We start from the raw sequence: 26,416 nt of genomic DNA, 5'->3' as shown, positions 1-26,416 counted from the left end.
TGAAGTCTGTCATCATTCTCCTCAGAGCTTCACTGAGAAGCTGCAGCTTCACAGGAAACTCTGCATCTTTGCTCTCAGACTAACTTTAGGACCAAACATTTGGAAGCAACTGGACTGACTCCAACCCTCTACTGACCTCAGAGTCTCCAGTTTGGAATTTGGACTCTCCACCAGATCCTGGAGCTGCTCAACATCTGAAGACTGAAGGTTGTTGTAGCTCACATCCAGGTATGTCAGGTTGGACGTGTTGGACTTCAGAGCCAAGACCAGAGCATCACAGCTGGTCTTTGACAAACCGCAGTAGTTCAACCTGAATCCAGAACAAAGAGTTCAGTTCAGAAAAAGTTCATGTTTTTCATCCTTCAGTTCTTCTAAAGAGTTTAGAGCTGAAGAAGATCAGAAAGTTTGGAAAAAGTCCAAAGATGTGAAGCAACAAGAGCAGATCAGAAGAGTCCAGCAGAAGCAGAAAAGAAGAACATTCAGGACAACATGCAGCTGCTTCAGGAAAGAAGTCCAGATGTGTGAAAGTCAAACATCAGCCTGTGGCTGCATCCAAACCAACTGATGTTTCTGCAGCAACAGCAGAAAAAGTCCACTTCCTCTTTCTGCTCAGCTCTTCTCCAAACAGCACTGAATCATGGGAAAATTTCAGCAGCATGATGCTGGAAAGTCTTCATCCCAGTTTTCAGGAGATGATCTTCCAGTCCTTCTCTGCTGCAGCCCTTCAAGCCAGAGACTTTCAGCTCCAACAGATCAAAGCAGAGAGAAGAAGGAAGTGATGAGGAAGAGTCAGCAGCAAATGTTGGACATTGATCCCTGATCCATGACTTCAGCTCTGAATGAAGAGTCACAAGCTGCTGGGAGCTCCAAAGAAGAGCTGATGGCTGCAAGCAGAACTTTGTGGAGCACAAATGTCAGCAGAAAGCTTTGAAACAAGCAGCTGCAGGAAGAAAAGAAGAAGTTCTTCTGGAGATCTTTGAAGAGAACTAGCAGCTGCAGGAAGATGCTGCTGCAGATCAGAATCTGGACATTTCTGCTCACTGTGGGTCAACACAACTTTGTCATCATATTGATCTGAACACAACTGAAACATGGAGTCTGACCTTAGAGTATCTAGTCTGCAGTCTGGACTCTCCAGAAAACCACACAGATGAAGAACTCCTGAATCCTGAAGTTTCTCGTTCTTGCTCAGGTCCAGGTCTATCAGATTAGATGGGTTTTTCTTCAGAGCTGAGACCAGACATTCACAGCTGATCTCTGACAAACTGCAGCTCCACAACCTGAAATCAGACAGAAAAGTGTGTTCAGGAGCAGTGATGCCCCGATGACAGACTGACAGATTTTATTTTATTCATTCATTCATCTTGTACCGTTTTTGTCCCTTACGGGGTCACGGGGCTGCCGGAGCCTATCCCGGCCACTTATGGGCGAAGGCAGGGAACACCTTGGACAGGTCAATTTGATTTTTATCTATTTATTTCAAGCATTGTAGTCAAAGCAATAAAGAATTTACACCGATTTATCAAACTCATTAGAGAAATGATGAAATGCATACATAAAAAACTAACAGAAAATAAAACAAACAAATTTGCTTAATTAAATATAATGATCATTAACTAAAGTTAAGTAGAGCTTGATTTATTGCTTGAAAAGGAGTGGGAAGAAGAGAGCTCATATAATCCCGGTTCTGAATTGATGCATACTTTCCAAGTTACAAAATCCAGTGCCTAGAAATGATTGATAGTCTTCAAAAAAAATTCTTTCATGATTTCAGTAAACAGTAACGATAACTGTTATATAATAATCATCAATTATTATTATTATAACATATAATCACAATAAACCAGTGATTATTGCTACATATTGCAGATCAAGTAAAGGAAATGAATATCTTCTTGATTGTAATATAAACATGCCAGTAATCATTATTGCACATTAAACAATGTAATGCTCATTGGTTGTAATTTAAAGAGCTTTGATTATTTCACCACAATCAAGTTCACACATGTATTTGGAATTATTCAAACACCAGTTGATCCTTAACTCCTCTTATCTTCATATCGTGAAATCAGAGTTTCTTTATCCCTTGTGCTATCCTATGGGGTCAATATGACCACTGACGTGTTCTCCTAACATGACAAAGGTGGATAAAGGTGGAGAGGATTTCATTTAATCCTTGGACACCAGTGAAGATCACAAATCATTGAAGAAAAAAGGTTCAGCGCACTGTCAAGTGGGGTCTAGATGACCCAACTCCCAATGTTAAAGTTACCAGGATAGCACAAGGGTTAAACACAGATTATATATTAAAAATGTGGACTGAAAAATTGTGACGACCTGTAAATTAGAATTAATTACAATTTCGTAGAGGGAGGGGGTGTCCTCCCACCTTTTATGCTCACTAAGCTATTTTTGCATAATAACACGGTAAACAGTGAAGTCAAAACAAAGCACAAATTGTGGGGAAAACTTTCATAACTTTCATATTAGATTTTGTCAGTGAGAAGTCTAGCACTGCATAGATTCAACCAGAGAGCTGTAAGCTGGAGTGTTTCCACTGACGTTTACACTGATGGAGTCTTTGAAATTCTCATCTGTCAGTCTGGTTCTGAACCTTGGCTAAATGACATTCATGTCAGGAAAGGCAGATTCACAAAGATATGTCGACCCAAATGATGATGCCATTTTCAGAGCAGCTTGGTGGAGAATTGAGATGAAGATCATTTTCTGGACTTTAAATATGTAGTTGTATAGTTAGATAAGTTAATTCTTCTCTTTGAGTTCTGGTAAATCGCCTGGGGGAGGATCCCTCCTTCATGCGTATATCCCTGAGTTTTCTTCGGTTTTTCGGTTTTTTCCTTACCATAAAAGGGTTTAGTTAGTCTGTTTAGTTAAAGTTTTAGTATTATCCTATTGAATTCTACGCATTTATGATCCTTATTGATTGTATGTTTACCTTACAATTACCAGTACGAAGCCCATTGTTGTTGTGAATTTGGGCTATACAAACAAAACTGAATTGAATTGAATTGATTGAGCTTTACTTAGAATGCCTTCACAGCACTGATCATGTCACGTATTTTTTGTCTTTGGCTTGTAATTGTTGGTTTAGATTGTTCTTTTTTTCAGTCCCATCTGCCAAGAAAGCCAGATCCAACAGCCCCTCAGTATCACTTAGTAAAGTGGTGTCTTCTCCCCACATTTCCATGAAATCCTTGATTTCACTGAGCAAAGAGAGAAAGCGCTGTAGAACCTATCCTCTGCTGAACATGTTCACCTCAGTGTGAAGGAGGAGGTCACCATGTTCAGCAGAAAGGAAAAGCTTGAAGCTCCGGTGTTGCTCGGCCTTTGCACGAGTGAAGTTGATGATTTTAATAAAAGGTGTAATAACATGACCAAATCCCATGGGCCTCCCACAGAGAACATGCTGGTGGATGATGCAATGATAGCTCAGAAGTGAAGGAAAGTCTGGGTCAGCCTTGCAGTGAACCATAAATCCTGAGTGACATCCCGTTATTGCTGGTGCCCCATCAGTTGTTACTAAGACCAGTTTTTCAATGGGAACCTTTTTTTCTACAAGGTATGCCTTTACAGAGTTATAAATATCAATCCACTTTGTTGTGGTTTTTAGTGGAAGTAATATAAAAATTCCTCCTTGGTGGAAAAGACATTAAATACCATCCCAATGAAAAAAACGGCCCGCTGAGCGTTTCTTCTTACATTTTCTCCTTAGGTGTAATGCCATTCCATTTAAATTTAACATTCAGATCGAAGCAGGGAGAAAAGGAAGCAATGAGGAAGTGTCTCATGTCTGCAGTTTAGTGTCAACACAACTTTGTCATCATATTAATCTGAACACAACTGAAACATGGAGTCTTACATCAGAATCCGGAGTCTGCAGTCTCGACTCTCCAGAAAACCACACAGATGAAGAACTCCTGAATCCTGTATTTTCTCGTTAACACTCAGGTTCAGTTCTTTCAGATTGGACGGGTTTTTCTTCAGAGCTGAGACCAGAGATTCACAGCTGATCTCTGACAAACTGCAGTCCAACAACCTGCAATCAGACAAAAAAGTGTGTTCAGGAGCAGTGATGCAGCTGGAGGTCCAGGAATTTGGTCCATTCAGTAAAGCTCAGATTCAATTGTTTTTCTTCATCTTGAACCCTAAATTGGATCAGAAATTGTTTCAGAATTGAATGAATTGAAGATGTTATATACTCCGTTTAAAAAAAAAGTAGTGAGCATTATGTCCGAATTGCTTTTAAAATCCAGGCCACTAGATAGTCCCGCTCTATATAGTTTTTTTAGTAGTTAGGGATTAGGGTGAGAATTCGGACAGACCAGTGACTCAAACTCAACTGTCCCATGCACATCCTTAAAGTCCTTACCAACTTTCAAAACCAGAAACAGGTTTTTCTGAACTCACTTTCTGTTCGTTTTTAACAAACATAGGATTTTCTTGGACTTCTTAACTCATTTTCTCAAACTTTCCAGACTGCTAGAGTGCCGCGAGTTTACCATGAACTCATGGCGTCATAATTTCTCTTCTCTCTCACCCCTCCCTATGCATCATCGAATCAATTTAAAGAATAACAACAATATAGTCTGTCCTCTTTATCACCAGAATAGCTACAACATTACTATGGCAATTTAGCAAGATTATAAAACAATGTTCACCAACACAAACAACAAGAACAAACAAATCACATTAATATAATATTCTGTTTTCAGGATTCTGTTGTTCCGTTGTCAGGTCATCTGTCAGTCATCTGTACTCATCATATTGATCTGAACACAACTGAAACATGGAGTCTGACCTCAGAGTCTGCAGACTGCAGTCTGGACTCTCCAGAAAACCACACAGATGAAGAACTCCTGAATCCTGCAGGTTCCTGTTCCTGCTCAACTCCAGTTCTGTCAGATTGGACGGGTTTTTCTTCAGAGCCGAGACCAGAGCTTCACAGCTGATCTCTGACAAACTGCAGTTTATCAACCTGAAATCAGACAGAAAAGTGTGTTCAGGAGCAGTGATGCAGATGGAGGTCCAGGAACTTTGTCCATTCAGTCAGGTGAGACCCGACTTAATGACAGACTGACAGATTACATTTTGAAATTATTGACTGAAAAATTGTGCTGACCTGTAAATGAAAAGTCATTACGATTTGGGGATGGGGTGGGGGGGTTCTCTCCCACCTTCTATATTCATTTAGCTACATTTTCATTATGAAACAGCTTCCTGTTCCGGGTTACAGCACGGACGCGTGTGTGGCTCTCTCAGCTATATAACTATCTTCAAATGACTTAAAAAGTTGATTTACTCCAAAAAAGAGAGCTGACCATGGCCCCCAAGAAAAACCCCGACTACGAAGACCTTAAAAAGTCTCTTGATGAAATCCAAGCTGCGTTGTATCCTTTTATGGAACAAGTGAATGCTAAGCTAACTCCGCTCTTAGAGCTAATGGAAGAGGGGTCAAAACGAGCAACGAGAAAACCGGGTCGAGATTATGGAGAAGAGACTGGACGATGTGGAACAACAAGTAAGGATAAATATTGTCATTCTCACTGGATTACCGATCAAACCTCGGGCAAAGCTAAATGCAGCTGGAGTTAGCATTGCTAATAACGCTAGCAGTCCCTCTCAAACGGAGAGTGGTGGAACACCAAGTGGATTCATTTCTCACGTCTTAAGGGATTTCCCTGGATCTAAATACCATCGAGACCTGCCAAGCGCTCCCCAGGAGAAAGGAGACGGATAAACCATGCATCCTCATGAGGTTTATTAATCAAAAACACAAGCTAGCTCTGATCAATCAAAAAAATAATCTGAAAGGTTCTCCTGCTTATCTGAACGACCATCTGACCAGAAGGAATGCTGAAATCTCCAAACATGCCAGGATTCTCAGGAAGCGTAAGCAGATTTAGAATACTTGGGTTAAAGGCCGCAAGATTTACGTCAAACCACTCGGCCCACCGGACCGGTCCAAGGTTCTGGTTGTGAACACCATGAAGGACTTTGAGAAGTGTTTGATCACGGACGTCTGAAACAACATGGAGTAATAAATCAAAGAGCCAAATCAGTTCAAGAAATATGACGCCGGGATTCATTGCTATTTCCAAAAGTCTGAAGTGATCTAATTGACATAACCTGGTCTGGAGCAGGTTTAGTTGAAGGTTAGTTTGTTTTCAGAGAGGTGAAGCAGCATGGCGTGTCCATTTGAAGATGATTCAGTGGATGAAGAAGCTCAGATAATACTTTTTCCACCGTGAGAGGGTGATAAGACCACATATGGATGTTGGAAAGATACATTTTCTTACTTTTATCTAACTTAATTATTTGCTTCAGTTAAGATAAACCATTTATTTTTATTTAAGTCAGCTTTACAAAAAAAATAGTTATCAGACAGTTATTTTACTTTCATTCAAATTAATTGAAGTAGGTGTAACTTTGGTGCTGCTGTTAGATCGGCACCGCAAGGAATTGTTGCTACTAAAACTAAATTTCCCTTCGGGGATTAATAAAGTTGATCTTGAATCTTGAAATGTCTTAATGCCAATTATGAATAACTTAAATATATTTGATTTTTTAAGATAAAAAATGTCCTGATCTTCAACTGGTTCAGATTACAGATGACTGACAGCCATATCCTCATGGGGGGTGCATGGGGGCTTTTTAACTGTATTAAAGAGACCAACAAAATCAACTCATTTGTCTTGTGTCTTTTCATGTTGTTGTCCTTGTTAGCATCACCAGGTTCAGGTTCATCATGATCCACAGCTCTCTTCATGTTAGTTCATGACCCTCAGTGTATTGAAGTGTCTGGTTTTCACTTCTTCCTCATCAAGCTCATCTGTTCTGCTTTGTCACCTTTTTGTTGCTCCTATGGTTTTTTTCTGTTTTCAGTTCATTAAATGTTTGAGTTTCTACCATCAAGCCTGGTCTTCTGTAATGTGGGTCCTACATCACCAGTTCCAGACATCATTGGTGATTGAAGATCAAGCCCTTTAGAGACTGTGTGAAATTGCCAAAAGCAGCCTGATTATGAGGTTATGCAGCACGAAATCATGGACGGATTGGGAAATAAGGACACGAGACCAGACAACACTTACAGTGTACTGACTATAAACTAATTCCTTTCACATCTTGCATTTAATTCTTCATCAAATTGTTCTCCTACTGACGTGTCTCATGATACAGCGATATGGGTGTGGCTGACTAGTGGAAGATGTTTGATAGGCATGGCTAAATTTGCATATCTCCTGAACATTTAGATTTAACATACAGATCAAAGCAGAGAGAAAAAAGGAAGCAATGACAAAGTGCCTCATGTCTGCAGTTTAGTGTCAACACAACTTTGTCATCATATTGATCTGAACATAACTGAAACATGGAGTCTGACCTCAGAGTCTGAAGTCTGCAGTCTGGACTCTCCAGAAAACCACACAGATGATCAACTCCTGAATCCTGCAGGTTCTCGTTCCAGCTCAGGTCCAGTTCTGTCAGATTGGACGGGTTTTTCTTCAGAGCTGAGCCCAGGGCTTCACAGCTGATCTCTGACAAACTGCAGCCCATCAACCTGCAATCAGACAGAAAAGTGTGTTCAGGAGCAGTGATGCAGCTGCAGGTCCAGGAATTTTGTAAATTCAGTAAAGCTCTGATTTCACAAATGTCAGATTCAAATGTTTTCCTTCATCTTGAACTCCAAATTGGATCAGAAATTGTGTCAGAATCCCCACTCTAATCCCTAACTACTGAATAAAAAATACTATACTACTTTAAAATGCTTTTAAATCTAGTGCCCTTGATTTTAAAAGCATTTCAGACTTCTGCTACACGTGCCCAGGTGGTACAGAGCCTGTCTCTTGTTTGTGGATGATCACATCCCCACCTGTGAAGCTCTACTGCGTAAGCTTACATACAGCCTCATGGAACGCCTGGACAAATCTAAGAACTCATATATCATGTCTCTGACTGATCCCAAAAGACGCTCATGCCGCTACACTTCTGCCCTCAGGAAACACTGGATACAGCGATTATACTGTACTCTTTTTACTTTATATATATGTTTTTACTTTTTATTATGTATGCTGTATTTGTATCTTTTTCTATGGACCGCTTCTGAGACTGAAATTAAAGTGTTGAAATGTGACATTATCGATATCACAAAGTGAATATCTAATTAATATGAACGTTTTGCAATGATCATTTATAAATCCATCATCTTCTGAGGATGAAAACATTGATGGTTTATCACAAAAAATCAAAATTTAAATATTTCTGTTTTTGCAAAAAATTTCAGAGCAATGCATTGTGGTTTATACTCGCCAATTTAGTGAGCATTGATGCACATTGTTTTTTCGCAGAGCCTTCTGGGAAATTTAAGGGCACTCGATTTTGGAATTGTAGATTCGGACAGCACTACTACATGTCGAATGCACTATATAGTGCACTATATATATAGGACACGACCAAATTGTTGAGAGAATTGAAGATCACTTTGAACTATGGGTAAAAACAAAGTTCCATAGGAAAATCATTATGACATTTTAATGGATCAGACACAAATTCTAGTGAACAAAGAAAGTTTAAACCCCCTGTAGATATTTAAAAGAGGATAAAGATTCATTGAAACAAAGTTGCCAATTCATGAAAACTTGGAAAAAAGACATTGAAGAATTTTACAACAGCAAAGCTAAATTGGACAAAACCCAGTTAAGAACCTTAGCATAGAAAATCCTGCTATTAGACACTGATGCTATGATACCAATGATGCCATGAAAACGAGCTGTTTGCGTGTCGTCACTATGAAATAATGATATATATCACGACATAAACCAAAAAACTATTTGTCAAATTTGAACATTCTGCTCATAAGAGAAATGTGTAAACATGGGCAGGTTATTTAGATTGAAATGTTTATTTCATACTTTAAACATGACAGATGAACCAAAGGACCATGATGCAAAAATGTTTTCAGATAACTAAGAAAAGACATTTATAATACAAACTATAATGAAAAACAATATTTCAAGTTTCAAAAGAGAACATAAATATAACACTAAACTGTTTGATCTACTCCATTTAAAAACAAAACCTTCATTCTACAAATGAATTATAATGTTTTTAGGTTTTACAGAACAAACATAAAATTGACAAACATTTTTGTCAACATCCTGTTAATTAACTATGAACTAATAGTAACTTCTCTGAATTTCTTCTGGTAGTTTAGACCAGTGTTTTTCAAACTTTTTTGAGTCACGGCACACTAAAGGTCTGTGTGAAACTCAGTTTCTTCTGGAAACAGAGTTTCCAGAAGAACGGTTGTTAATCAGCAGAAGAAGGAATACCAACCTTGGACAATCGACAGATTATGGACTTTTTTTTTATTTCACTTCACGCATTACTTTATTATAAAAAAATACCAAAAAATAATAAAATAAATGATTAATAAATTATTGAAAATGGTTAAATGGATTGATTTCGAATATTACTTCACTTGCTCATAAAGTTCAAACTGGCTTCATCAGACAATGATTAGAATTAGAAAAACCTTATTGATTATGAAACAATAAGCAACATAATCTGAAAACACATGATAAATCCAGATGTAGAAAAAGCTTTCGATTGGGAATGCTGGCAATTCCTATACAGAGTAATGAATAAATTTGGCTTCCACTCATCCACAGTTCCACAATCCAACTGCCAGGAAAAAAATGAATGGGAACTTAACTAAATCTTTCAGCTTTGAAATAAACTGAGATATTCTGACACTCTGGACCACTGATATCTGATAAAAGTGTTGCTGTGGTGGAGCGTGCTGACTATAAACGAATTCACTTTATATTTTGCATTAAATCCTTTATTATAATATTGTTAATTGTTATAACATCTTTACTCTTAACTTTGTTGATCTTAATCTTCTCCTGAATAAAAAACAAAAGAAAAAAAACAAAAAAACAATGTACAACAATTTTAGCTTCAATATTTGTAAAATATGCAAATGTTTTGGCTATGAAAACTTACCAGAACCCTTTTATTGTGAAAAATAGATTTTACAGGAACTGGGAAATTAAAAAAACAAAATTATTTAATGTCTCTTCAACAAAACTCTTCTCCTTTCTCTGACTCACACTTGTGTCTGTGTGTGTTCACGTGCATGCTCACGTGCTCTGATGTGTCTGATTTGAACTTTGACCTTGGTCAGCTTTCAGGCAGGTTTGATCAGGATGACTAGTCTGTCATCAGTTTGAGTTCTTGTTTGTTTTCTGACTCTTTAAACTTATAAATCTGTCAAATGATTCAACAGCTGAACATTTTGTTGCCAGGAAACATTTTTGTTCTAAAGAAACCCTAAGCAACTGTTTTCTTCCACTGCAGACTCTTCAAAGAATCAAAGATGTTCAATTTTTTGGAAAATCCAGAAAGTATTTGAATCCAAACCTTTCAGCTTCAGTGAAGAACTGCAAATGTAGAAATGAACCAACCAGCAGCTTCAATGTTCTGACCTCAGAGTCTGCAGTCCGCAGTTTGGACTCTCCAGTCCAGAACACAGAACCTTTATTGATGAATCGTTCAGGTTGTTGTCGCTCAGATCCAATTCTGTCAGGTGGGACGGCTTGGACTTCAGAGCTGAGGCCACAATTTCACAGTGAGTCTCTGAGAGTCCAAATTGTTCTGGAAGTCTGTGAAGAGAAACAAAGACAAAAGCAGGTGATCCTAAGATGAATTCAGGTTGGGATGAAGTTCCAGGTAGATTTAGCACCAATCTTCAGGCAGAACTTTCCAGAAGGTCTTCTTGGTAGAAAGAGGCTAAAGTGACTGTTTCTATTCTGAAAGAGCTTTTCTAAATCTGTACTTGATGGTTTCTTGAAGCTATTTATGTTTTCATGGAAACATCACATTCTGGGGCGGGGTCTGTTACCAGCTGATTGACATGAAAGTGTTTCTTCACTTCTCTAGTCTTCTGACCTCTCTGTGGAATGATGACTCAGCATTGTTGTTTTTTTGGGTTTGAAGGTGAAATACAATCAAACTCTGCAGATGGCAGACTCATTTTGAAGAACAACATCTGCATCTTCTCCTGTCTGATCCTGAATATAAGTTTCTTCCAGCTATGAGAAACCTGTTTCCATGGCAACGTCTCCTTCAGGATCAGCTGGAGCATGACTGTGAACATGAGTGCAGTCACTGACTAACATGCAGCTGTCGGTGCTGACAGATCCATGAACAACTGTCTACATCCTCAGCTGCTCCTGATACCTGCTCCTCCTCCTGTCTCTGGAGCTGCATGCGGTGGTAGTATCATGGTCTGCCTCTCGTGGAGACCTTCAGAAACAGCCACAGCTTCATTCTGTGTGTTCTAAAGCTTTGTTTCTGAACCCAGGTAAGATTATAACCATGCAGGTTGGTGGTTCTGGGGACTGGAGTTCAGAAAGCCTGTTCTAAAGCAGAGTAGCAGGAGCTTCAGCCTTTCAGAGTGGATGGAAAGAACCTCATTAAGTATTCATGCGCAGTAGTAGCGGTGCTTGGAGAAAAATCTGCACCACTGTCAATTCAATATTATCTAATATTTCACACAGTTTGTAACAGCCTGAAATCTGTGAACTACCACTGCACTCTCCCGTCTCTGAGAAAGAACGCGCAGTTGCAGGGACGGGATGTGTGAGGAAGAAAGGGGGGGTGGGGGTGGGCACAGGCAGCAAGGTGAATTGCGCAGGTATTGTCAAAACTTAAAACACGCTGCCTGTCACATATACTGCAGTGTGTGAGTGTGTGTTTGGCTCCACGGCTGCATGTGAGCAGTCTTTCTCACATCTACAGAACATTTAGACTAACCTACGATCACATTTAACGTCTCAACGCCTGCATGAAGCTGAAACTCACCACGTATCAACCAGACTAGACCCTCAGCAAAACCATGCAGCATCAGAAGTCTCATTCATGCTAAGAAATACTCATTATTTATTAGCAACAGCATAACAATGTTATTAAAAAGAATTCACAGACTCTTTGTACTTTAAAAGTCCTGAAATGACATCTAATGCTCACATTCACTTGTATTTTTAGTTTGAAACATTTTTTTGCGGACTGAGTTGGACTGGGTGGCGGTTGTTGGGTCGCGTTCTAAATTCTGGAGTTCATTGAACGCATCAAGCAGAGATGCTGATTGGCTCTCAGTTGTGTCGCTCAGCCTGTTGTTGGGTAGTTTGGACCAATGAGGTTCAGCTATGGGCCGAATAAGGGAAATATGAGGACCGGATTGGCAGTGAGAGGATAAAAAAGTTGGGTGAAGCGCTCTCAGCGGGAGAGATTGAGGAGTTGCTGAATTAGTTGTATGGCGTGGGTTACGGCCTGCAGTAACCAGAATAAAGAACCTTAAAACAGGTTAGGTCTCCGCGCCTCAGTGTGGGAAAGGAACGCTAGATTATTCTATGGCTCTTTCGAATTGACATTAAAAAATATATCTATAAATCTATAAAAAGGTTCCCGACCCCTGGTTTAAGGGAAGCAGCAGAGAAAGAGGCCAGGGGGCGGAGCTCACACAGGAAACAGAGAAGTGTCTTACTACAATAAAAGCACGTGGATTCTTCAGAGTCTCATTAAAAGCCAGGAATCTTCTCCACAGGAACCTCAGGAGACCATGAGATCACTCTGACCTTTGACCCATCATGCTCCTCACAGTTCACACACACATCAAACAATAAGGCTGTTGATGTTCCACAAACTAAGAAGCTGCATACAGAATGCTGATGGCTAGCTAGCTTTGATCAGGGACATCATGGTTCTCATGGTTCTATAGCCACACTATGACCATACAGCAGGAATCATTTAAAAGACACCTGCTGAATCCATGCAGGTGAATCAAATCCTGTCTGGACTTTCTTCCCTGGATACCAGAACCTCGGTATGGAGGAACAAGAACCTGTGCAGGTTTACAAGTTAGCTGTGATGCTAGGCTTCATTCTGCAGTCCGAACTCCTATTTTGGTCTGATCAATAAGGACTTTCACAATCAAACTTTATCAACAGCACAAACTTCCTTTCAACGTTCCAAAAAACCTGGATTGATCCAGAAGATTTTCTGGTGAACTTGTGCTCACACTCTGGGATTTTTTTAGAGGCATCAGAGAAATAAGAATCCAGAAAAACAGAAGACAGACATGTAAAACATGTACTCTTTCAAATGAACCGGATAAACAAATCAATACAAGCTCATGAAAGGCAAATTTTAGATAGATTTCCCTGATTTTCTGTCTGCACTGCTGTGTGTTGGACTCATATCTTCAACAGAGATTGTATGTATGCAGATGATGGTTGACTGAACTAAAGAAACCAAAAGGATCAGAGTAAAGAATCCATGTCTGCTTCAGTTTCTTCTTCAATATCAAAGTCAAAGTCAGCTTTATCGTCAAAGATGCTGCATGCACAAGACAAAGAGTACAGATGAAATTGCTTTTTTCTCACCCCACAGTGCAAGCAGCTTATAAAATAATAAATAAGTAAAAAACAAAATTGATAAAATGACCGTAATAATAAGAATAACAGCGGTCTAAACAGTGCAATAGAGCAATGACACGGTGAAAGTGGCAGTTTAAAGTGACAACAGTGCTAAGAACTGTAGTGGATGAGTCGGTGATGGCAGTCTTTGGTGAAGATGATGTTCTGAACAGATGTGAAAGTTTTCAATGTGAGTTTGTAGCACGTAGTGGAGGGGGCAGAGGGGGGAGGGCACGGAGGGAGTTGAGTGTTCTTATCGACTGATTGGAGGAAACTGTCCTTGAGTCTGCTGGTTCTGGCCTGCAGACTTTGCAGTCTCCTTCCTGATGGCAGCAGGTTGAAGTGTCTCTGGGATGGGTGTAAAGGGTCCCCTGCAATCCTGATGGCTTTGCGGGTGAGGCGGGTGTTATAAATGTCCAAGAGGCCAGTGAGAGGGACACCAACGATCTTCTCAGCTGTTTTCACAATGTGCTGCAGAGTCTTCCGGCAGGACACGGTGCATACTCCGTACGACACCGTGATGCAGCTGGTCAGGATGCTCTCGATGGCGCCCCTGTAGAAGGTCTGCATGATGGGGGGGAGGAGCTCAGGCCCTCTTCAGTTTGTGGAGGAAGTACAGGCGTTGTTGGGCTTTCTTGGCCAGTGATGCAGTGTTGTGGTTCCAAGACAGGTCGTCGGAGATGTGCATCCCCAGGAACTTGGCGCAGCTCACCCTTTCCACAGCAGCACCACTGACAATCAGTGGAGCGTGCTGGGTGTGAGTTTTCCTGAAGTCCACAACCATCTCCTTTGTCTTCTCCACATTCAGGTGGAGATTGTTGTCTTGGCACCACAGAACCAGCCTGTTCGAATCACTTCTGTAGGTCTCATCGTTGTTGTTGATGAGACCCACCACTGTTGTGTCATCCGCAAACTTGATGAAGAGGTTGGAGCTTGATGTTGGGGTGCAGTCGTGAGTCATCAGAGTGAAGAGAAGGGGGCTCAGCACACATCCTTGGGGGACCCCTATGTTCATTGTGATGGTGCTGGGGGTGTTGTTCCCGACACAAACTGCCTGTGGTCTCCCTGTCAGAAAGTCCAGCAGCCAGTTGCACAGGGAGGTGTTGAGTCCAAGTTAGTCTAGCTTGTGGATGAGCTGCTGGTGGATGACAGTGTTGAAGGCGGAGCTAAAGTGAATGAACAGCATTCTGACATGAGAGTCTTTTGTTTCCAGGTGAGTGAGGGCTGAATGGAGGGCTGTTGAGATGGCATCATCGGTCGATCGGCTAGACCGATGTGCAAACTGGTAGGGGTCCAGAGTTGAGGGGAGGGTAGACTTTATGTGATGCATGACTAGCCATTCAAAGCACTTCATTAGACGTCAGGGGGCACGAAGCGCTCCTCCCCCGCATCCCTCTCGTGAGGGGTGTAAGAGACGGGAGAGAGCCAGCGGGGCGAGAGCGGAGAGACGCTTTTCACAGGGCGTCCGCAGAGCAGCTGGTCGGTCCCGTATGCGCTCCAAAGCTTTCTCTCAGTGAAACACCGTTTATGCATAACGTTAAACCAGAGCATTAGTGACACACGATCCGAATGAACCGTTTACGTGCAACACGATCGGATCAACAATCGGTATAACCTACCTATCTCGATCGGAAAGAAATTTTGATCCAAAAGAGTCTGATCGGGGCAGACTATTCCGAACGGCGCGTTTACATGACGCGTTTTTCTTTCAATCAGGCGTTCTTTCCGATTTCTTTTGCCCATGTAAACGCGGCTATTGTCCAAGATGTTTTTACCTCTTGTGGGGAAGTTGATGTGTCCATGTAGTTGTGGAAACACGCTTTTGGGGTTTGCATGGTTGAAGTCCCTGGCCAGGATGAGGAAGGCATCAGGGTGTGCTATCTACTGCTCACTGATGTGCTGGTAAAGTCCATACAGAGCTTCACTCCTGTTGGTGGTGGAGCAGGGAGGGATGTATGTTGCTACCAGCAGTATGGAGCTAAATTCTCTCGGCAGATAGAATGGCCGGCATTTAATGCTCATAAACTCAGCCAGAAGGGAAGCAGTGTTGATAGACCACTCTGAAATTCTGGCACCAGGCATAGTTGATGTAAACACACAGTCCTCCACTGCGGGTCTTACCCCCCTTGATGAGCCTCCTGTTGGCCCGGAAGCATTCCAACCCGGCTAGCTGGATGGCACAGTCCGGAACGTTGTCCGCTAGCCATGTTTCCACAAGGACTAAGACACAGCACTCACGCACAGTCTTGGACGATGTGCGTAGCAGGCGAATATAGTCCAGTTTATTGTCCAGAGATCGTACGTTGGCCAGTGTGATTGTTGGGATAGCTGGCCGGTAAGGACTAGCCGCTAGCCTAGCACGGATTCCTCCACGCTTCCCCCTCTTTTGCTTTCTCATGCACCGCCTGTGGCAACTCCACTCTGTCCGGAGCAGACCACAGTCATGTAGTTCCACTAGTACAGTGGTCCCCAACCTTTTTCATGCCACGGACCGGTATTACGTCACACAAACTTTCACGGACCGGTCTTTCAAATATAGGCAGATGATTATTGTAGCAATACTAGGATGATGGAAGATCAAATACGTCACAAGACGAACCTTGTGCTTTTGATACGCTTAACAGTTGACATGGCAGAGGTGTCATCATCCTCCCCCCTTCCCACACTCATGGTGCAAAAAAGAAGTAGTCTATTAATGTAGCTTTCTTTTTTTTTGGAAGTGAAAGGCTCCTCTTCTGTCTCCTGGCGGAGCCATTTCCCCTCGGCAGAGAAACTTTCCAAAGACCTTTTGTTTTTCACTCATTTTGCTAGCTCCTGGGTTTTATTTTAGTGGTAACTTATCACGTGACCCAGAAGAGCGCCTTGGAATGCGTAAAAAATGACATGGATATATAAATACTATTTGTAAATGTTTGTTGTTAAATGTTTGTTTATTAGTTACATGTTTAATTGGACATTGTTGTTTGTATACTGATGATTAAAAACTACACAGTAAGATTACACAAAGATACTTTTGTATTAACACATGAGGCGTTTTATTACTAAGATAAAAAGCAATGACTATCGTATGTCGTAGCGCGTGCTACGGAAAAACACTGCTTCCTTAATGAGCTCGTATTTATCGGTGGAGAATCGCAAAGCTGACAGCAGGAGGATACGCGTGAAGTGGCTTCAATAAACACTCTGGTTGTCCAGAGTGGTCTTCTGCCGGGGACTTGACGCGCTGCGGGCAGAAAGCCACTTTCTGATGACAGACAGAATTTGCGCTCAGTGTATTTGTAGTTTCTCAGTGCAGTGACGTATGTATTAGAAGATGTCCATTGGCTGTTCTACATGTCAATCAAGCCCTGTACTTCTCGGTAAGGATTTTGATTGGCTTGTGGATTGTTTAGAATTTATTTTTAAATTTACCTATGCCGCCTGCGATCTACCGTCATGTCCTTGAAAATCTACCGGTCGATCGCGATCCTCGTAGACTGATGTAACAGAGAATCAGGCAATTTTTCTGAATATAACATCTTTCAGATCTCGAAATAAATAAAAGGGAATTAATGCAAGTTATTAATTCATTCTGTGCGGCCCGGGGGTTGGGGACCACTGCACTAGTACATTCCTCAGAAAATTATCCGAAACAGTGGTTCCGCCGATGGCGAGCAGAACATCGCGGGTGTATGAGTACATTCGGTTAAAAAAAATTAAATCAAAAAAAGATAAAGATATAGATAAATCCCAAAAACACACCGAGATAGGGGAGAGAGGAGGCGTTGCGTCTGCACGCGACACCAGTCAGTTAGTCACCAATTCTTTTAGTTATCAAACTGTTTCATTGACAGATCAATGATTTTCAAAATAGAACATATTGATCAGAAGAAAGAGCATTTTAGAAATGTGCCGCTAGAATGACTAACATTGTGGAAATTCATTCTGGACCGTTTGCTTATTGTTCAAACCCTTCGAAGGTTCTGGATTGGATTTAATTTTCAAAAATATGATTGTTTATTGCTCTTTAGCTAAAAGATTATATGAGTTTTTAACTGATTTTCTTCTTTCATGTTTTTTATTTTATTTGTAATCATTATTAAACCTGTCCTTCTTTGTAAATCAATCTGGACACTGATCTGATTTATCATCACAATCACTTCTGGACTCACCTGAACTTTCTGCAGTTCCTCACAGTAGGGATCAGTCTCCGTATACCCTCAGCTGATGTCTTGTACTGGGTCAAGTCCAGCTCATCCAGAACCTCCTTTGACATCTGCAGAGTGTAGGCCAGAGCTGAGCAGTCGATCTCTGAGAGTTCCTTTTCTGATTTGTTCTTTGACTTCAGGAACTCTTGGATCTCCTGATGAACTGAGAGGTCCTTCATCTCCATCAGACAGTGATAGATGTTGATGCTTCTGTCAGGAGAGACTCCTTCACTGTTGATCTTCTTCAGGTTGTTGATGGCTCTCTGAATGGTTTCTGGATTCTTCTCTGTCTGACCCAGCAGGCCTCCTAAGAGTCTCTGGTTGGACTCCACAGAGAGACCATGAAGGAAGCGAACCAGCAGGTCCAGGTGTCCAGTTTTACTCTGCAGGGATTTCTTCATGACTCTACTCAGAAAGTCATCCAGGGATGGGTACTTCATGTTGTACTTCAGGAAGTCCTCAATGACCTTAACCTTCCTGTTGGAGTAACAGTGGAACATGTAGACTGCAGCCAGAAACTCCTGAACGCTCAGATGAACAAAGCTGTAGACCGGTTTCTGGAAGATCTCGCACTCTCTTCTGAAGATCTCAGTACAAACTCCAGAGTACACTGAGGCCTCTGTGACATCCAGGCCACACTGCTGCAGGTCTTCTTGGTAGAACATGATGTTTCCTTTCTCCAGATGTTCAAATGCCAGCCTCCCCAGCTTCAGAAGAACTTCCCTGTCAGTCTCTGTCAGCTCTTGTGGACTTGTCTGATGTTCCTGCTGGTACTTGTTCTTCTTCCTCTTTGTCTGGACCATCAGGAAGTGGGAGTACATGTCAGTCAGGGTGGTGGGCAGCTCTCCTCTCTGCTCTGTGGTCAGCAGGTTCTCCAGAACCACAGCAGTGATCCAGCAGAAGACTGGAACTTCACACATGATGTAGAGGGACATAAAGCCCTTGATGTGGGAGATGATTCTTCTGGAAAGCTCTTGATCTGGGAACCTCCTCCTGAAGTACTCCTCCTTCTGAGCATCATTGAAGCCTCGGACTTCTGTCAGTCTGTCCACACATGAAGGAGGGATCTGATTGGCTGCTGCAGGTCTGGAAGTGATCCAGACCAGAGCTGAGGGCAGCAGACGTCCCTGGATGAGGTTAGTGAGCAGCACGTTGACTGAGGACTTGTGTGTGACATCAGACACCACCGGACTGTTGTTGAAGTCCAGAGAAAGTCTGCTTTCATCCAGACCATCAAAGATGAACAGAAGTTTGCAGACAGACAGCTGTTCTGCTGGGATCTTCTGGAGTGTTGGATGGAACAGCTGGATCAGAGTGAGAAGACTGTGCTGCTCATCTCTGATCAAGTTCATCTCCCTGAAGGACAGAGGAACCACAGCACTGATGTCTTGGTTCTCCAAACCCTCGGCCCAGTCCAGAGTGAACTTCTGCACTGAGAAGCTTTTTCCAGCTCCAGCAACTCCGCTGGTCAGAACCACTCTGATGGATCTGTGTTGGTCAGGGAAGACTTTGAAGATGTCTGGGTTCTTGATTGCAGTGTCATGGAGCTTGTTGGTCTTGGTGGTGGTCTCCAGCTGCATCACCTCATGTTGGGTGTGACCCTCTGGTCTCAGTTTCTCTGTGATGTAGAGCTCAGTGTAGACCCTGTTGAGGAGCGTTTCTCTTCCTGCTTCTTCAGTTCCTTCAGCCACATGTTCACTTCTGCTCCTCAGACTGATCTGATGTTCTCCAAACATCTCCTGCAGACCAACATCTGCTGACAGAGCAGAGAAGAAAACTCCTTCATGAGTGTTCCACATGTTTCCAGAAGAATCCATCAGCAGATGATCAGGCTCTGACTCACCAGCTCTGGGTCTTTCTGCAGACTGGGGTCCGCTCCTCATCTCTCTGTGGATGTTAAGGAGAAACATATTTGTAAAGCTCTCATTTGGATGCAAACAGAAATGCTGTCAGATTTGCTTTAAGATTCTCTTTCAAACGTGTTTATTGAATCCAAACCTGCTTCATTGACTTTGGTGAAATATCATATTTTGGAGGTTAAAAGGTTTGTTTGTTTTAAATAACAGGTAACCAAGCCTATTTCTCGAGGGCTACCTCCCTGCTTGTTTTGCAGGTAAACCTGCTTTAACAATTGCTGCATACCTGGATGAAGTGTGTTCATTCAAGCACGAAACTGGGCTAATTTAATCCAGCAAATCAGCCACTAATGCAGCAAAGTGCCATACCACCTGTGCAAATTAATCAAAGCAGTTACGTGCAGTCAGGGATGGTAGGTGAGGCTGTGCCTCACCTGCAAAACATAAATGAAAAATAGATAAGTTAAATGAAATGAAAATTATTTCTTTTAAAAAAAAACAAAGATTAATTTTTAGACATGACTATTCTATGATTACATTTTCTGTGCGGGTTTTCAACATGTCTTTGGTAATAAAGTAGTGAATTTACGAATTTCGGATTGGATTAAAAGCCTGATCAGAATAAAAATGTGTCATATTTACACGCATTCTGTATACTCTGACCCGATAAGACTCATTTGGATCAAAATTAATGCGTTTCATCGCTGCCATAAATTAAACAAGCATAAAGACATCTGAGTGGGTGTATCCAGGAATTGAGTGAGTGAACCTTACAACCACGCAAGTGCAATAACTAAGCGATGATCCCCATTACGTGCTCACCTAGAATGCACGCAGTGTTCAGGGGGCGTTTTTGTCACTTGGGGGCGATATTCAGGGGTGTGTTTGGTACTTGGGGGCGAAATCCTTTCTGGTTGATCTGATTGGCTGAAATTTGCATGTCAAATCCAGCGAGGCGGCGGGGCGGGACTTGCATTTAGAGGCTTTAATAGAAAGGAACCAGTGGCTGTGACATGGATTAAAACGGTACAACACTACAGCACAAAAAAACACGCTGCACTTTCCTACCTTGGTCTTGGATTGTTGGTTAACGTTTTAATCCACGTTACATCCGCCGTTTTTTCTATTAAAGCCTTTAAAACAGGGGCGGCTAACAAATTTGACACAAAGAGCCAAAATTTCTAACTGTGATGGTCAAAGAGCCACACCACACACTGACCTGCCACACATACACACACAAACACACAATTAAATACTGAAGAAATGTATGATTTCTATTATATCTTTTATTACTTGAGGTTTGTTCTTTAGGGTGTTGTAAACTCCTTTTGAACCCTAAAAGCTTATTTTTCTTTGACATTCCTTTTCTGTTTTATGGCTCCAGCAGGCAAACTCTCTCTTGTAGACCTCTTTGGAGAGACTGCAGATTCTTCCTGTAAGATTAGGAAATTGTGCTGGTCAGAGGTTCTCTATCTGATCAAAGGACTCTAGCCCTGAGAACCGGGTAAAACCTTTTCATGTGAAACACCAAGCGGACTCATCACCTCAGCGCATACCAGTGGGATATCTCCTGTCCATTTGATGGGGACCAGACAGGGGGATTCACCTCCACCCGGATACGGAGGAGTGGACCTTCACGATTGGACTGACTGAAACAGGCCGGCTTCTCTGTCAGCCAATCTGAGCGGCCAGAGGCGGAGATTCGGCCGCCATGATGCTTCCGGGGGAGGAGACTGTGACCACATGTTAAAAAGTCTGCTCAGATAAAAAGGCTTTGTTCTCAGAACGGCCAGCATGTAAGCCGCCTGTAGATTCTTGCGCTTTGCAGGCTTCGGAACTCTGAGAACCCAGATGATCTGTTTTAATTTGTTCTAGAACTTATTGTTTGGGAAATAAAAAGGCATGGAAAAGATCTCCAAAGCGAACAGATTTCTTTCCTACAATACATATTGTAGCGACCTGGGGGTCAGCCCCTAAGGCTCATGGGAAGTGGGGAGCTTAGGGTGAAACCTTGAGTCAGAGGGCTGGAAGCTGAAGTGACCGTCCATGCTGTTTGAGCTGTATGTGTGTTGGAATAAACAGGCTTGTTGCTTAAAAGCTAATATTGCCTATCTCTACGTTTCTTCCAACCTGAGACTCTCTGGGGTCGTGCGGTGTATGGGGCACGGACAGCTCTCCATTAGAACCTCTTCATGAGCAGTTGGCTTTCGCTACCCCACTAAAGTGACGGTTCGGCCGGATCGTTACAATATAATTTCCCATAATACACTCCTCTCCTTACAATACAACAGCACTGGATTAAACGGCGCAGTTTCACTTATGGGTGTTTTTTCTGTAGTTAACGTTAAAACATACCAGTAAAACATGCATGCTGGTGTGTGTTTTAAAAAGGCAGCGAGAGTTGGTTGTGATTTCTTTTTTTCTTTTATCAGTCATCAATCAACACCAAAAAATCCATCAAAGTCCTCATCTTCTGTTTCTGAAACAGCTGGGTTACATTTCTATCAAACGCGCCGGCTTCCCTTTCGTCATCGTCAGAGGCTCCAAAGAACAGTGAAAGCAGACGCATCACCCCAAGTTTAAGTCTTGCAGTCCCAAAGTCTGGCGTTACTTGCACGTTGCTGCCTCCGAGTTAAAGGAGCAGAGGGTGGACAGCTTTTCACTGTCATCTGCTGGAAGTTGCTGCGCTCAAGTCGATTTTCCAACACAGGCAACATCCCTTTCTGCGGAAAGTCAGCTGCTGCTGCGTCTTCTTGTCTTGTTGGAGTTGGTTTTCCAGCGTCCTCACTTGTGAACCATGGATTAATTATTTTAAATTCTCTGGCAGTTGAGGTTCGATAAAATTTAAGTTAGAAAGATCTTAATAGATTCTGACTACTGGCCGCAATAACTGTTCTGATAAACATTCAAATGTCAGCAAGTATCTCAATCCTTTTGTATTAACACAGAGAGTGAACTACAAATGCATTTCTAAAGAAAAAACTAATGTTTATTTTTGCCTTTTAATCAGAATCATTCTCTTTAAGCTGTGAATGCAGACGTGCAGCGAGCTGGCTACCCGAAAGGCCCGTCAACAAAGTGTAACCTCTGTGAAACACCATTCTGTAAAAAACCAATAAACTTTTAAAAAGCGAATGAATGTCTATATATATCAACTGGTAATCAAGACCCGTCAGCATGCAATTTTAAATATTCTTTCACGTCCTCACCTCTCTCCGTACCGTTCTCATGCTGTCCTCTCCTAGGTCCTCTTTACCAAAATCACACAACAACACATTAAGTATTGGAGAAAATTTAAGACTTTTAAGTGAGCCTTATGGTTGTGAAAGTATATTATATAGAAACTATAATAAAAGGCAGAGAAGCACATGCAGCTCAAGACCAGCAAATTTCGGCCAATCAGATGAACCAGAAAGGTTACTGCCCCCAAGTGACAAACACACCCCCTTAACACTGCGCACAACACTTAACACAGGCGAGCTCGCAAAGGGAAAATGAGCGTGCAGGGTCTCCGCTCAGTTAGGATTGCAGGTGTCTAGTTGTAAAATTCAGGGTCGCTCGGTTAGAATTGCGCCAGCGCAGTTGTAAGGTTCACTCACTCAGTTCCTGAATACATCCACTCAGTTGTCTTTGCGCTCGTTCAATTTATGGCAGCGATGAAGGTATAAATGATGCGTTAGCCGTGTTTGGAGCTCATGTCTGGACTGAGGTCAGAGAAAAGTTCAGCTGTTTGCTTCATCCTCACAGACTGAGCTTTGTGTCCTCCAGAGTTGTCCAACTCTTTTCTTTCCTCTCAGACCTAAAGCGCTCACAGCAGATGGTTGACCTTCCTGGATGGATCAGCTGATGTTCTTGATGAGAACATTGTTGTTCCTGCTGAGAACTGAACTCTGCTTTGTTCACTAGAAACTGCTTCTTACTGTGAGTCTGAAGGTCCTGGTTCAGTTCTGAAGGCTAGAGGATGACCTTTGGAGTGGTCACTCTTCATGGAGCCACAGCTGGAGGCTACAGACTGGACTCTCTGTGTGACCTGTGGACCTCTGCAAACACAAAACCATCAGAGTGTTGGAGGATCTGCTTCTTCATGAACAGCTGATGGACTTTGACATGAACACAGACTGAGCTGTTTAGTCTGGAATAACATGACATGTTTGGATCAACAGTTTACAGTTGGAGGGACAATTTTTCAGCATTTGTGAGTCAAGACAGGCTTTTTTCTAGAAGAGTTAATTGAAATGATACATTTAGAAATGTAAAAAATTTGGAATTTCCTGTTCAGATACATGAGAAAGCAGCAGGTGAGGCATCATAATTATTAATTAGTATCAGCAGCCCATACCTTCCCTGCAACCCAGACTGCATTCCACACACCACCTCAGCTGCAGCTCATGCGCTTTATTATGCTATTCATTTTTTCCTACCATCATAAAAGACGCTTTTTTTTAATTACTTAATTTTTTTCTCACCACCTCTCTAAATACATTGATGCCAGTTTGTGACTCATGTAGGCTTTTTTGTAAGCAAAAAATGCACATTAGAAATGCACTGAGGCCTGCAGTACATGCGCCTCAAGGCAGAGGGCGCTTGTGATCCCAGAGAATGTGACACTGCGGGTAAAGAATAATAGAATTTGTGTTAATTGCCTGATTTGACTGGTATCGAGACTCTTTGCTCTTCATTACTTTCAGTGATAATAAAACAGTTTAGTCCAATTAATTGAGTAGTCTGAGATGGAAAAGAATTCATTAATAACTGTTGGTGTTTCATTTACAGAATGTGAATTATTTAAAAAAAGTACTATGTCATCTGCATAGAGACTCATTTTATGATGGCTGTGTTTTGCTTTGATTCCTTTAATGCTCTCATGCTGTTTGATTGTAATTCTATCTGATGAGGTCAATGCCTTACCAGCCATCAACCTTGCCTCACGGCTTTGAGTCAAAGCTGATTCGCTGTGGCGACCACTTAAGGGAAATGATGAAAGATTAACAACTATGACTAAAACATAATGATCATGGTTGACAACATTTCTGTTTCCAAACGGTTTTCATTGAACAACTGCACATTCTTAACTTCCTGTTGCTCTGACAGAACTTTTTCTGCTGCCCTCTGAGAAACATTTGCATCAACTAGAATTTGGTCTCCAAACTGTGTTGAATTTTGCTCCTAACAGTTGGTTTTGTTTTTCAGGATTCCTTTTGTATCAGTTTCGATAAGCTTGCTGCGTTTACATAGACGCATGTAATCGGATTAAAAGCCTGATCAGAATAAAAATGTGTCATTTAAACCGCCGTTTTGAATACTCTGTGATATTGCAGAGCAGCCAGGCTTCTGCTACCGTGTCTCCGAGCAAAGGAGCAGCTTCAGGACGGTGTATATGGTTCTGAATGACAGAACGCACTCCGAGCAGTCCCTTGAAGCCTTGCAAACAATCATGTGTTACCAATCATGTCCATAAAAAAAGGGCAGATGTTATTGGCATGCGTTTTAAATGCATACAAGACTAACCCTTTCTCAGGGTCCGTGTAGCCCAGGAAGGAGTGCCACACGTATTCAGAAAATTTTGTGCGTTTAGTCACTTTCAAAATTGTATATAATATAATAATAATAATAATAAAAGCGGGAGCCATGTTTTTTATAACAAAACTCTGCTACTTCTTCTTCTGTGTCATGTCTTGTCAGTCTTTTGTCCTGATTTGGTTTTTTGGTCAGTGTCTGTACTTGAGGTGTTTGTGTTGCACTTCCTGTTTTATATTTAAACCCTAACTTTCCTCTTGTCTCAGGCCTTGTTACTTCCTGGCCTGGTGTTTTCCTACAGGTGTGACTGTCTAATCCAATGGTTTCCACTTATGATTCCCTCCCTCATGCCTTAAATAGTCTGAGTCTCCCTTTGTCGCATGCCAGTTTGCTTGTCTTCTACCTTGCCACAATGACAACATTTACCTGAAAATGAAAGCTCTGAACTCTGCATCTGAGTTCAGCCCTGACTTCTGTCCTGACATTCGTCCATTTCTAGTATTTTGGATATTTCTGCACACGTAAAAATGATTTATTCCAACAAAACATGAGATTTTAACGTTTGTTATCAGATAAAAAAAAATTCTGGGCCCATTGGTTCAATTCTAACCTGATCTTTGAGCGGATTAAAGACATTTTGTACATGTACATGCAACTACTGTTGAGTGGAATGTCTGATTCAAATGATAGTTCTATTGTGTGATCCAGACTGTGCTGAATGTGAGCAAATGTGTTTCCAGGTTAAACCAGAGCAGATCTAGTCCATCTGAAGGTCTAAATGATGCGTTAGCTGTGTTTGGAGCTCATGTCTGGACTGAGGACAGAGAAAAGTTCAGCTGTTTGCTTCATCCTCACAGACTGAGCTTTGTGTCCTCAAGAGTTGTCCAACTCTTTTCTTCCCTCTCAGACCTAAAGTGCTCACAGCAGATGGTTGACCTTCCTGGATGGATCAGCTGATATTTCTGATGAGAACATTGTTGTTCCTGCTGAGAGCTGAACTCTGCTTTGTTTACTAGAAACTGCTTCTTACTGTGAGTCTGTAGGTCCTGGTTTACGTCTTTTGAAGGGTAGAGAATTATCTTTGGACTGGTCACTCTTCGTGGACTCACAGCTGGATTCTGCAGACTGGCCTCTCTGTGTGACCTGTGGACCTCTGCAAACACAAAACCATCAGAGTGTTGGAGGATCTGCTTCTTCATGAACAGCTGATGGACTTTGACATGAACACAGACTGAGCTGTTTAGTCTGGAATAACATGACATGTTTGGATCAACAGTTTACAGTTGGAGGGACAATTTTTCAGCATTTGTGAGTCAAGACAGGCTTTTTTCTAGAAGAGTTAATTGAAATGATACATTTA

At 41.8% G+C, this 26,416-nt stretch overlaps 1 protein-coding gene across 6 annotated transcripts in view; it reads right to left on the bottom strand.

Annotated features, from left to right (window-relative positions):
- LOC144986601 (NACHT, LRR and PYD domains-containing protein 12-like) overlaps positions 1–26,416 on the bottom strand; it is a 45,241-nt gene that overhangs the window by 3,095 nt on the left and 15,730 nt on the right. For 3 of the 6 annotated variants that reach the window (XM_078934041.1, XM_078934036.1, XM_078934065.1), the window contains 9 exons: positions 26,087–26,209; positions 23,460–23,579; positions 19,527–19,570; positions 17,648–19,439; positions 10,506–10,682; positions 7,400–7,576; positions 4,820–4,996; positions 3,881–4,057; positions 406–1,280 (listed from right to left, as the gene is read on the bottom strand). In XM_078934041.1, coding sequence (XP_078790167.1) covers positions 848–1,280; positions 3,881–4,057; positions 4,820–4,996; positions 7,400–7,576; positions 10,506–10,682; positions 17,648–19,439; positions 19,527–19,570; positions 23,460–23,579; positions 26,087–26,209 — 3,220 coding nt within the window. In that variant the 3' untranslated portion in view covers positions 406–847. Of the gene's footprint in view, positions 1–136; positions 311–405; positions 1,281–3,880; positions 4,058–4,819; positions 4,997–7,399; positions 7,577–10,505; positions 10,683–17,647; positions 19,440–19,526; positions 19,571–23,459; positions 23,580–26,086; positions 26,210–26,416 lie in introns of those variants that run through there. The other 3 variants (XM_078934050.1, XM_078934058.1, XM_078934045.1) reach the window with 3 other exon arrangements.

This window comes from Oryzias latipes, chromosome 2 (assembly GCF_053564925.1).
Source record: "Oryzias latipes strain Hd-rR chromosome 2, Olatipes_Hd-rR_3.1".
Lineage (NCBI taxonomy): Eukaryota > Metazoa > Chordata > Actinopteri > Beloniformes > Adrianichthyidae > Oryzias > Oryzias latipes.
Note: the sequence above shows the minus strand (reverse complement) of the source record. Positions and strands in the feature narration are given on the sequence as shown.